Raw genomic sequence first — 12,951 nt, 5'->3', positions numbered from 1 at the left:
CAAGCACCGGTGCCTAGTCAGAGTATTAAACTAGTAGGCACAGGCTCGAGCTGTGAAAGGGCCCGTGACTACCCGGTGACTTATCAGCTGAGTAACCAGACCTCGCCCCTAGTTCCTGGATTCTCTGCTGCTCCGTCTTGGGCTCTTTTATGTTGGTTCCCTTTAGCTCTTCTCTGCTAAAGGTTTGATAAAGTTGAAAGCTGCTTCTGCCCCATCAGAATAAGTTTGGCTTTTGGAAAGGAGGAGGACTATCCTGCATGTTTTTTATCCTACAGCCTTGCTATTACAAGGAGTAGAGCTGTGTTTCTGCTGACCTGAACTGTATGTTTCATTAGTTGAGAAAGAGATGAAGAGCATAGCTGCAGCTGCCTATGATTAAAGTACAGAGGGGATCCATATTATCACTACATTGAGTTCTAAGTAGTAACTGTAAAATTGGCCCAAGCAATGCTAATCTCATTAGCCCACTACTTAACGAAGCTTTAAACAGTTGCTGCAATCCAGGTGCTGTGTAAGAAAGACTTTGCTATATCACTTGGGCTTTGAAGTTTGACATTATTTTGTTAGAAGACTTGGAAACTTCCCTTTCAAAAGGAAAGCTTACGTTATTTAGCAGTTGTTGATCCATGTCCAGAGCACTTTCTACATGCCTTGGACTGGTGGGCCAGGTGACTTTTTCCTAAGCCCTGTGCCTGCTGACTTTGTGGTTCTTTACATTTATGCCTATATTTGCCTGCAATCACAAATTAAAAAATGGTAAAACTTGTTGGATGAGTCTTTCCCAGTAGCAACAGGTTGTCTTTTCTTATCTCCGAGCTAAGAGGAGGCTATATCCTTGTTTAGATAGGCACTGAAACATCATGAACTTTGAAAATCCCGCTTCTGGCAGCCCTTGAAAGGGTTATTACAGGTTGCAGGGTTTTCTGCGGTAGGTGTTTTCCTTTTTGCGCTCCAGTCTGGTGGGGAGCTATCCATGGTTTGTTCCGCTTAATCCGCTGCTAGTTGGGTGGCTTCAGCAAGGCAACGCTGGCGTGATTCGTAAGGGAAATACAGCAGCTGGTACTTCTCTATTTCTGCCTCACAGGGAGATGTTGTAACCGTTCTTACTCTTCCCTCATGACCTCTGCCTTTCTGAAAGCATATGATGACTTTGAGTCGAAATGTTGAATTAACAAACCGTGTCACTGGTGAGCAGGATTCTCAGGTGGTGCATATATTGCACTGAAATAGAGGGGAGGACAATCTTGTATATGTATTTGTATATATTTGTGTGTGTGTGTGTATATATATACACACACACACATATATATATCTATTTACATCTATATATACTGTATAGTCTCTGGGGGAAGCTAAACAAAGCTGCTTTGTAACAACGGAAAGTATCACAGTAGCTTCTCTGGGTGAATCTTTATTTTCCTGAACAGGTCCCTAGAGGAAGCCTCTAGTGACTGTAAATGTCCTGCTGTTTCTCCATAACTGCATCAGCTCTCGCATCTCCCTCCTCCTGTCTCTCTTCCTGGGTCAGCCGCCTTGTGCCCGGCGTTGGATTTATGTATACATGCATGGATATGAGGATATGCATGTTTTATCTTAAGTAAATTCCAGTTAGAGACAATAAATGTACAGGTTTACTGCTGCTAAACACTCTTGCTGCTGCATGAGGTGAAGGTTTAAAACTCAAGTTCCAAATTTTGTCAGTCATGTCAGTGGGGGTAGGGGGTATTGTTTTTTTTTTCTTTTCTTTTTTTCAATTAATGAAAATGTGACACTGGTGCTGCTAATTGGCCATATGGGTTGTGCAATGAGTAATTTCTCTTTTGAACTCTTTTGGAACTATACCTTATTTAAATTAATCCTGATGAGCAAAATAGTCAGTGTTTTAACAGTGTTTAAAAGGGGCTGCTGAAGTGAGCGTGGCTATATTTTCCTCGATCTTTCCATAGCGCTATGTGATAATTTACGCTCCCTGAATTTGAATTAACATACGTGCTCAGTTGCATTTGTTTTCTCAACAGAAGCTGGAAGTGAAAGGGAAATACTGTGGGTCAGCTGGTTTCTCTGACCTTGTAGATGATAAACTAAATGGAGATTATCTAAGGCTAATCTGTGGATGTGTTGTGATTTTGAAGAAATAAAGACCATTTAAGGCAAAATCATAAGTCTGACAAAATTCCCAGCCTTTGTGTAAGGCTACTTCACGTGAGTTTAGTGCTGGGGTGGATTAGCAGAACAGTAGTTACATAAGGGGGTGTTTTGGTGGTTAAGCTGAACTGATAAAATCTGATACTTCCTCCTGCTTTTGTCGTTGGCATTAGGTCTTTAGAGCATTGTGTTTTGTTCTCAGGCCTTTGAAAAGAGGAGAGTTAAAACGAAACAATTCCACTTAGCTGTAAAGAAGGCCAGAATGTGGTCTGTCTTAAATTTCCTGTAGGCTTGGAGGCAGTTCGCTTGGCTTTTATAAATTGCCTGTGGAGGTATTCAGTTACAATGATTAGGGTTTTTCCTCTGTGCTTCAGTGCCGGGTGGGAGCAAAAATAATAAATTTTGTGGCTAAAAATGGTTAACCGAGACTGAAATTGAGTAAGAATTAAGCTGGGAAGCAGCTGCCGTAATGAGGAACTTCCTTGCCTGTGATTTAGGGCTCTTATGCAAGAGTAGCCATTCACTGTTGACTCTTCTACTTAGTTCCAATTCTTTCTTTTTTTGCATAAACAAGTCTGTCATGATGATCCCGTTTTTATGGCACCATTTGGCTGACAGATTGGTCCTATCATAAACGAACAATTGTTGTGTTAGTATAAATAAGCAGGGGGTGGTTTATACAAATGAATCTGGTTGGGGCAAATGCAGGAGCTACAGTTGGGAGAGAAGCTCGTTGCCTTGGAGGTAAAAGGCTTCTAAAGATCTAACGTATTGACATTGCTTGAGAGTAATACACCGGTCTCGGAGTACTTCAGTGTTGCCGACAGTTCAAACTCGGTCTATTCTTATGCAACGTTAACTTGCGGTTGTGTTTTGTGTGCTTCCCCCCGATTTGACAGAGCTCTCTGGCAGAGACCCTGGACAGCAGTGGCAGTTTAGACGCGCAGAGAACTGACATGATTTACACTATTGAAGATGTTCCTCCTTGGTATCTCTGCATATTTTTGGGGTTACAGGTATGTTTTAAAATAGTTATGTTTTCTCGGTAATTTTTTTTAAAGTTTGTTTTGCATTTGCGAATGTGACTTTTATTCTTCCCGTGCTCTTCAAATGTGAAGAAAGTGATAAGACGGTTTCCTTTGAAGTTGGTCACACGGTAGAATTACTGTATTGATGATGACCTATATTATTGCTCTCTGGCGTATGCATTTGAGAGATTCACTTAATATTTAGTCTTTAAAGCAGCTGCTTAGTTAAATAAGTGAACAAATGCTAAGTGGTAAGCTTCGGAAGGTGACATATGCCACCTCTGGAACTAAAAGATGGAGAGAGATAACAGTTTAGTGCTGACACCTTGAATATTAAAGCTGCTGCTGTAGCTGTGTCAATTCTGCAAGCCTGATAGCACCCTCATGGAGTCATCACCAGTAAGTGTGCTAATAAGTGGGACAGGCAAGTCCTGTGCCCTTTTTGGAGCACGGTGAGCTTCCTGCAGTGAGTAGGACTGTAGTAGGGAGCTGCATCCTACTACTAGCTCAGCCACTCACTTGATGTGAAGTGGAACGGCTCTTTTCATCTCCTTTCTTGAATGCTAATAAAAATCTATCCCACAGGAATGCTGAGAATTTGTTAATATCTGTAAAGTATGTTGAGATCCTCAAACAAATACATTCCAAAGCATCCTTTTTATTCCTGCCTTTCCTCAAGGACGGACAGTTCTGTAGGGATTATGGTTTTTTGTTGATTGTTGAATATGGTCGCTGTTGTTTGTTTGTTTACTTACTGTAGTTGGACCAAAAAGGAATTAATGAGTAGCTAGTTTCTGGTGCTTGTGCACTTATTTGCAGCCTAGTTTAAATGTGCCCTAAGTTCATTTGTGAGCTAATGGTCTTTCACATGGTTGAAAATGAATGGAGTTATTTATCTGCTTTTCTAAGTTGGAAGCCGCTTTCAGCACAGTTACCTAGATACTCCCTCATCAAGAACAGTAGCCATGTAGCTATGTAAATAACCTGGTCTATCCTCCATAAACTGAGATCATTAGCAGCAGGCTAGCGGTAGCTAAACGTGGACAGTAAAATACCAGAAGAAATGTTTAGAACCAGGACATGAGAGACTGGGTGGATAATTTAAAAGCGAAAAAAAAAAAAATCAGGTGTACAACAAAATGGTCATAAAACAGGCTTTTTAAATGTTGGCTAAAGTATTAACAAACCACTTTTTTGTTCGCAGCATTACTTAACGTGTTTCAGTGGAACGATAGCAGTGCCCTTTTTGCTAGCTGATGCCATGTGTGTTGGATTTGACCAGTGGGCTACCAGCCAGTTGATTGGGACCATTTTCTTCTGCGTGGGCATCACTACGTTGTTACAAACAACTTTTGGGTGCAGGTGAGATCCGGAACTTGTTCCTAGTGGTTGAGATGATGATGATAAGACTGTGCCTGTGTTGGAATTTCCAGGATGTAGTCTGAGATCCAAGAAGTAATTAGTCTATTTCCGAAGGATAAACATGAAATACGAGATAGCAGTTCAAGTACAGGACAGTTAATGAAAGCTTTTGGAAAGCTTCTCCCAAAAAAAGGTGGGTCTGAAATAAGAGAAGGCATTCCAGGGGAAAGAAAGTGCAGCTGGGGGGTGGGGAGGAGGGAGAGGAAAGAAAACTGTGGAGATAGAGAAGATAGAAGTGTTTCTGGGGAGAAAGAAAAAAATCACATGCCTTTTAGAGAGAGACTATTTAGGATATTTGCATTAGTTTCTTGAAGGACACTGTTTTTTTTCAGAAACTTAAGTTGCTGGGATTTGTCCCAAAGCAAATTATGTGCTTGTTTTATTTTAGAAAAGCATTTGCTGAATTAAAATGGTAGGGTCTGTGGAGTCACGCCACAAGGTAAGCGTGGTCAAAGCTAATCTGTTAACCTTCAGCTCTGATGTCTTCAAACGTAGTTGGCTTTGAGTGAGAGAGACCTGCTTAGCTTATTTCTGAAGCTGAATCAAGACCCTTGAACTTCTTGTCTCTCAAAAAAACTGCACACACGCACAGTGAGAAAAGGATGCGGGTGAATTTTATTCTCTGAATTTAGTGTCTCTGAGCATTACCTCGCCAATCCAAACAAATTGCTTGTTGTTATTTGTTAGCTATTCCGAGTTGCAGGTAAGGATCCTTCAGTGAGCTGGGAAGAAAATGTGTATGTTAGCGTAGTCCTATGGGAATGCCTGTAAGCATCCTTTGGTCTGGTCTCCCTACAAGGATGCCAGACATGATTTTAGGTGGTAGTAATATTTGTAATAATCTGGCGCTGGTAAAAAAGCATATTGTGAGCTTTATTAACGTGAAGTTAAAACTCTAAAAATGTTTTTTTTTAAATGGCAGTTCTACAGTAAACACTGCAGAGGGATGTTTAACGTAATGTTTACTTAAACTTTTGTTGACTCTCTCTGTGACAACCGGGAGTAGGCAGATCCCGCAGAGTTATTTTTGCATCTTGTTGAATAAACTGAGAAAGATAAATAATACCAGAAGAAAAGTGCATATTGTATTAGCATGCCCTCATGTAACTACTCGAATAACTCATGTGTCATTTAGTTTAACGCGGGAATGATGCGAGCTGGAATCTTGCATTCCGCTACGAAGTGGACCGACGCCTCCCGCGGTTTTAAAGATTTATCTAAGAAACAGAATCTCTGTGTGAAAAGGTTATCTCAATAGGGTGAAGAAGGCAAAGCCTATGAAATAGCACTTGTAGTTGTAGAAGATCAGCTTTTCATCCCCAGATTTTCCCAATACTTCAGGTTTTCTGATAGAATCTTTGGTTACTCTTTTACTTTGAATAGATGCACATCACTAACATGCTTTCTTGTGTTTTTTCTTTGAAAAAATTTTTCCTCTAACTTTTTTTATTAAGCTTTACTAAATGTATAAAATTGCTCTGCTGTTTTGGATGAAAAGTTCACTCTGGTGGCAAAACATGATAATTAAAACTGTTGAGAGTTGAGAGAGGCAGGTTTTTTCCATCCCTCCACTGTATTTTCTTTTACTTGCGACTAGCAACAGTTAATAATCATATTTTCTGCCCGATTTGCTCTTTGTGCTTCATAGACCAGCTCGCCTTAGCTGTAATAAATTTTCAGGTACCTCATTGGAGATGGAGGCAGAGGAGCGAGGAAACAGTTGTGCCTCTTGACATGTTGCACCCGATTGCATTCCCTTTAGTAGGAAGGGCTTTTTTCCCTTTCTTTTTAAATCTTCCGTTTTTGCCTTATATAGGGAATCGAGGGATTGTTGAAGGAACCGGAAGATGGGGTCTTTTGTTGTTGTTGCAGTTTGAGTGTCTCCTTACTGGATTACTGAAGTTTAAATTCTTCAGACTTCGGAGACATGTAGTGTTGTAGCTGGATGTTAATTCACAGGGAAACTTGGGTTTCCTTCACCACCAGTTTTCTTTTTCTGCCTCAACTTTATCAGAAAAAGCTTACTCTTGACACTTCTGGAGACCTGTCTCTCTCTATAGAACTCCAGTTTGCGTTCTTTTGGGTTTTCCTCCCTTTTTCTAACTCATCTTGGGCACCTTTGTCCTTATTACTTGCTGTAGGGTAAATTTGGGTTCTTGCCAAAGCAGGTACGGTCCCATCAGTTAGAAATGCTCTGTCCCTCCTATATAATCCCACCTCTCCCTCCTTCATGTTTTTTTTTCCTTTTTTTTTTTTCTTTTTCCTTTTCAGTGGCTTCCACTTGCACTGTGAAGGGCATGTTTGTAAACTGAAGAAGTATTTGTGTTTGGGCCTTAAAAATCAGTGAATTTGTATTTAAGGAGAAACTTTCAGTGGTTGAACGTTTTGTAACTTTAACATGTGATTCTGGTTTTATGTAAGGGTGGGGCTGGGATATAGCAGCTACGTTCTGTAAGTGAGAGTTTAAAGTATTTATTGGCAAGCCTGTCAACTGCAAAGTATTTCAACAAATAAAGCCACTATGGTTTCAAAAGGTCAAATTCCATGGTTTAAAGGTCCTCAAAGATGGAATTGGCTCAATAACCAGGAGCCATTGTGGTCGATTTGGTGCCCATACTAATTCTAGGAATTCAAGCTATTTATTAGATTATGTAATAATCCAGAAGATTTGGCAAAGATTCACAGTAATTTGTATGACTGAGACTACCAAAGGGAGCTTTAATATACCTAGACATTTTAGGTTTGTCGATGTGCCCATCACTACGTTCTGGAAGCATTGCTACATCTGTGTGAGACGTTAAGATAATTAGGACGCTTCTGGATGGCTTTAACTGCACAAGGAGCTCTGTCGTCATGCGGGCTGATGCCAAAATTAAACAACGTGATAATCTGGACATGAAATTCAAATGCTATCCCAAATGTGAGATGGTACTTCTTAATGCAAATGCCTGGCCTAGCAATGGGAAAGCTGTTTCATGAAATGTGTTTCAAACTGCAGCTGTCTATCTGGGAAGATACTGATCATGGTTGGCTGATTTTGATAATAAATAAGTTAATTAATGAGAGGGTTTTCTTTTTTCTTACTACTAAAAAAAAAAAAAGGCAAATGAACACTTTATTTTGACCCTACTGACCCTTTTGGTGAATAATACTTCAGGTTAACTTTATCCTATGAAGGATGAGCAAATAGCTAAGCAAGACATGAGAAGACATTATTAAATGTGATTTTATCCAAGTGGATTGTCTAGATCTACAAAGATGAATAAGGTGGAGTAAAAATAACAGTACTTTTTACAAAGTAGCAAATGCTCCCAATTAATAATGTGTCATTTGACCAAACTGCTGAAGTTATGAATCGACTGGCAAAGGGACAGCAAAGAGACTGTGCAATGAGGTTTTCTTGATGTGACTTTAGGGACAGTTGTTGAAGCCGTACCCGAGATGAGGAAATCGGATGTAAATCAGATTATTGGTATTTTACTTGAGAATCTGAATAGCCATTCATTTAAACAAGCTACACGAATCTTTTGCTCCTAGGAATGTTTTCTGAACGCTTAACCTAAAAGCTGATTCAAAATACAGCAGGGAATGGCAGTATTCGCTCCCCTTAAGACTTCGCAATTTTATGTTTTAAACCCCAGAAGATAAATAAGTAACTTATCTAAGTTTTCTCATCAAAAAGTTATGCGTTATGCAGGAGGCAGGAGGAGTTTAGCAGCTTTTGGATCACATATGGGAAAGTTGATTCATCATGTATGTTCTGTCTTAGGTCATTAATACTCATTGTATACGGAGATATTATTTTTAAAGGGAAAATTCTGAGTTTGAATGCCCACAGCGATTTATGGGCGTTATACCCCCAAACTAAGATTGTGCAAGCTTTAAAAGGGAATTCTGTGCAATACACAACTTGCATCTGGAGTTAAGTCTCGGTACAACTGACTTCATCGCTGGAGAATGTTGTTGCAATGCACATTTACAAAATCGTTAGAGGGGGACGGAGTACTGTGTAGGTGGGATAGAGGAGTAACAGCTTGTTACAGGTATTGCATGTTTTGCCATGGGCACCGGCTTGCTCAGTTTGCCTAATGAACCTTGAAAAATAAGGTGAATCATTCACTCGTAGCTGCCACGGTTTCTTCACCAAAGATAAAGCTTTGATTTTTTTTTTTCTTTCTTTTTTTGCTAGAAGAAACTTATAAGGGAATTGCATGCAAGTCAAGTATGCTTAAATGGCTTGTGTATTTTATGAAGTTTGAAATTTGGACATAGTTCTATAGTACTTGGGTCTGCTTTTTAGATTGCTCGTGGCCCAAACTCCTTTCCAGTTGTTAATTCGGCTGTTTCAACTTCCTGCATGTGACTTTTTACAACCACTGTTAGTAACGTGCTTCTGTTTTGATCTTCTTTGTATTAAGCATGTTAAGAATTTTTTCCCCGCAGACTTTCTCTTCCTCCTTGTGCTTTTTGTGATCCTTATCTGAATCTGCTACAGTTGATTCTTTTTCCTTTACTGTTGCTTGTGCTGGCGTTAAGGCACTTCATTGTGGCTGTAAAACAGCCATAAACTTGGTGCAGTAACTAGAGTCGCATGAGCAATTAAATGGTCCACATGCTACGGTTTGAGATTCTTTATTAAAGAGAATCATGTTACCATCCGTTAATGACAGTATTTACAGAATAGTTCAAAGTGCATCTCCTCTAGAGCTCAGTAACATCTGAATATTTGTAATGTTATGCAAGCTACAGCTTATTCGGTAAATACGCAGTTGGTGTAGGCAGATGCTCTTTAGTTTTTAAAAACCTTTTGGGAAGTGTGAACACCAATGCTAAGAATGTCGTCTCGAAATTCTTGCAGCTTTCATATTTATTGTTGATAGCGACCTGGAACATCTAATCAGCACTTAGCAACGTAATAGTTATTTACACATACTCTTAAGGATGAATCTTAAAATGACTGTACTTCAAGTCATACAGCTGGAAAGTATTGACTGTGCAGACTGCTTACCTTTATCAAAAGGCTTTTAATGTGGCAGGACTGCGAATGCTGCATATTCAGCAGTCTGGCTGTTAATTGCATCAAAATGTTCATCTTCGTGCCCTGATTTGATACCGGGTTCAAAACTTGTTGGATCAATGTCTGGTACCCGCATGTCGATGCCTGGTAACTAGCTCTTACAGGCATGGTGTTGATAACTTCATGCGTGTAGTGTCTTCTGGTAGGGCCTTCAGTCTGTGAGTCTTACTATTTCCATGTGGTTTTTTTTCAAAAAGAAATTCTCATACTCCATGTTGTTAATAGCCACCTGATAAAGGTTAGTTCTGAGGATGGGTAACCACCTAAATACGGTTGGTATCCTGACGCAATGTTGTAACACCAAAAAATATCGACGTCTCTTCTTTCCTTTTCCACCAGGTTACCCTTGTTTCAGGCGAGTGCTTTTGCATTCTTAGCGCCTGCTAGAGCGATACTCTCCTTGGAGAAGTGGAAATGTAATAATACAGGTAATTGTCATTTATGCTTGCCCAGTTTTACGTGACAAATGACCCAGATCACTTGTAGTGCAACTGCCAAACATTTTGATACTGAAACTGAAAGCAGTGAGCAGGAAATATGAAAAATATAACTCCTTTTGCAGTGTTTCAGCTTTGCACCTCTTTGCTTTGGAGAAAGACTCCCAAAAATGCTCCTTTGGGATTCTAGTTTTTGTTCCTTCACATCCATGTCCAGTCTACTTGTTTTATAAATGATTTAAGCTGAAGTTATAAAATGTAAGAGAGCCTTAAGGGAAACCAAAGGCCCCGTGGGAAAACCTGTGGATATTAGGGTTAATGTCTGATGGTAGTTTTTGCACGCTTTTTTTTTTAATAAATGTTAACAAAAGAAATCTAGAAATCTAGCAATGGCATAGAAATTGTTCTGTGCCATTACTAGATTTTGTTGTTGTTAATAATGTAGAGAAAGGCAGAAGGGTTCAAAAAATGCTGCTATTGGGTATTTGGAAATAACCGGTCCAAGGGAGTTCTTCAAAATTCAGTAGTAATTTTGAGCAATGTTCAGCATCACCTCGAGATCAGTATTTTTACCCATTTACTTCCCCCCTTATAGTCTTTAAAGAGCAGATTTTGGAAATCTTTGGAGGTTAATTTTAACCGTTTTTTCTTTCCTTTGCTAATTTCATCTTGAAAGGTTTTGAATTTTATTTACAATCACGTACTAAGAATAAAAATGTACAGTAAAACTGGTCAGGTAGGCTGCCTTTCCTTTAATTTAGGTTAGACTGGAGTGGAAACCGTTCTGGCAGGCTTCTTTTTAATGGGGTGTGGTTATTCAGTAATAAGGTTGTGGGCAGTGCAAAATGGCATTACGGAGAAATAGGCTACTTGCTTTGAATTGAAGTTCTTCCAAATGGTCCTTTTGATTCTCTTATGATTATATTTATATTAAATTTATATTATTTCTGTACTTATAAATCTCTCTGGATTCGCTTATGACCATCTAATTAGTTTTCCTGTTGTTTTTTTTTATCTAAAACTTAGTTTTAAATATTCACTTTTCCCCCTCAGGAAAGTCAGATTTAGCTACTGGGAAATGGCATATGGGTTTCAGTGCCCAAGATGTAAAGGTGTACTACGGTGCGCTGTAGTTCTTACAGGCGTGTCGATGTTTCAGTACTCCAAAATGTGTCAATACCCTAGTACACACCTTGTTGAAACAAGATACTGTCTGATAACCTTTGATTGCAAAGTAATTTTTCACTACTTCAGCGTGTTGGAAAGAACCTTTACAGCATCTTGCTCTTGAACCTTTTAACCTCCAAACGGTGTCGGATGGGGTTGTAACCACAAGTCAACTCATCGTGCAGTGAATTACCTGAATTGACAAACAACAAACATTTGAGTGCTTGAGTCCTAGTGTGCAGCTGAGTAATTCTCCATTCACCCATTTATTGGAGTGGGAAAAGAATCCCTAATTGAGCTTTATTTCTGAAAGTTAGGATTTTTTTCCCCACTCTGGTACAGTGGGTAGAATTAGTGGTTAGCTCTTAGGAAATGTAAACATGTTATTTGGGAGAGATTATTGCTTGATTTATAGGACTGCAGATTCTTTCTGTGTAAATCAAGGCTCATTGGTCAGGATACAGCTTAAGCAGAAGCTTATTTTGTGAGAAATTTGACCGTATGATTGCAAAGTGGTTGAGGAATAAAAACCTGTTTTGTCTTTTTCTTTTTGTGAGATATAACAGTTACAAATGGAACAACAGAACTGCTTCACACTGAGCACATCTGGTATCCCAGAATACGAGAGGTAATGTAGGAATAGCCTTTAGCTGCTGATCTGTCCAATTTCAGTTAAGTTTCTCACGTAACCATCTACGTGTTCTCGTCTTTAAGTTGATAATGTCTTCTTTCACTACAATTTGATTTGAATATATCCCTCTAATCATTTCACGGAAGTCTTCATCTTTTCAACCTGTTCATTGCTGAAAAGCAAATACAATGAGTTAGTTGCCACTTCAAAAAGATGCACAGTAAAATACACGAGTGGGACAAATAGTCTTCTTGTAACGCTTTGCGATTTGTGCTCAGCAGTAGCGGTTAAGCAGTACGTCAGCCGCTACCAGATCACTTGCCTGCTGTCGCCGTTCAGTAGGCTGTCCCGTGCAAGATAATACGCAGTTAGCAAACCTCTTCATATCTAGGTGTCTTAAGTTGGAGACAATTCTGATAAGACCTTGATTCTCCCGAGAGACTTGCTGAAATACATCAAACTCTTCTCCACTTCCAGCATTTCAGTATGAACTTCGTCATGCTTTGCAGAGCCCAGGACGAGGGTTGTGCCCAGGCATCACACTAGAGCGGTAGATAGCGTAGTCCAAATTAAGGCGTGTGTCATGGAATTTATCTCCCATCCCGTTGCTTTGGGCTGCAAACTTTTTCTTAATTAAAAACAACCCCTCTCTCTTCCCCATGTTCAAACCATAGCTACATCCTGCCAAGAGCCCTGCAGCCAAGAGGGCTGACAGTCTCCTGAGACCACAACGCTGCTCTATACCAGCTTCTAAGGAGCACTTGTGAACAATGCAGCATACACTCTGCCCCTAGGAGCTAGGAGCATCACCTCCGTGGCGCCACCAACCCTTGCCGGTTCGATCTGAGAGCTTAAAGGTTAGCCTGGAACCCAGGTCTCCTGTCTGACAGTGTGATGTGCTATCCACACGACTACCAGACTGGCCCACTGGTCTGTTGTGTAATAGTTTTGTGGAGAAAACCATAAGTGTTATGCTTAAGCAATAAGTCACTTAAACCTAATGAGCTGTTTTATGACAAAAAATTTGCTGAGTTCTTCTGTGTC

General features: G+C 39.8%; 1 protein-coding gene across 6 annotated transcripts in view; it reads left to right on the top strand.

Annotated features, from left to right (window-relative positions):
- SLC23A2 (solute carrier family 23 member 2) overlaps positions 1–12,951 on the top strand; it is a 57,903-nt gene that overhangs the window by 27,832 nt on the left and 17,120 nt on the right. For all 6 annotated transcript variants that reach the window (XM_067312574.1, XM_067312569.1, XM_067312572.1 and 3 more), the window contains 4 exons: positions 3,045–3,161; positions 4,378–4,535; positions 10,012–10,100; positions 11,834–11,904. In XM_067312574.1, the coding sequence (XP_067168675.1) occupies positions 3,045–3,161; positions 4,378–4,535; positions 10,012–10,100; positions 11,834–11,904 (435 nt within the window). The remainder of the gene's footprint in view (positions 1–3,044; positions 3,162–4,377; positions 4,536–10,011; positions 10,101–11,833; positions 11,905–12,951) is intronic.

Source organism: Apteryx mantelli, chromosome 29 (genome assembly GCF_036417845.1).
Source record: "Apteryx mantelli isolate bAptMan1 chromosome 29, bAptMan1.hap1, whole genome shotgun sequence".
Classification (NCBI taxonomy): Eukaryota; Metazoa; Chordata; class Aves; order Apterygiformes; family Apterygidae; genus Apteryx; species Apteryx mantelli.
Note: the sequence above shows the minus strand (reverse complement) of the source record. Positions and strands in the feature narration are given on the sequence as shown.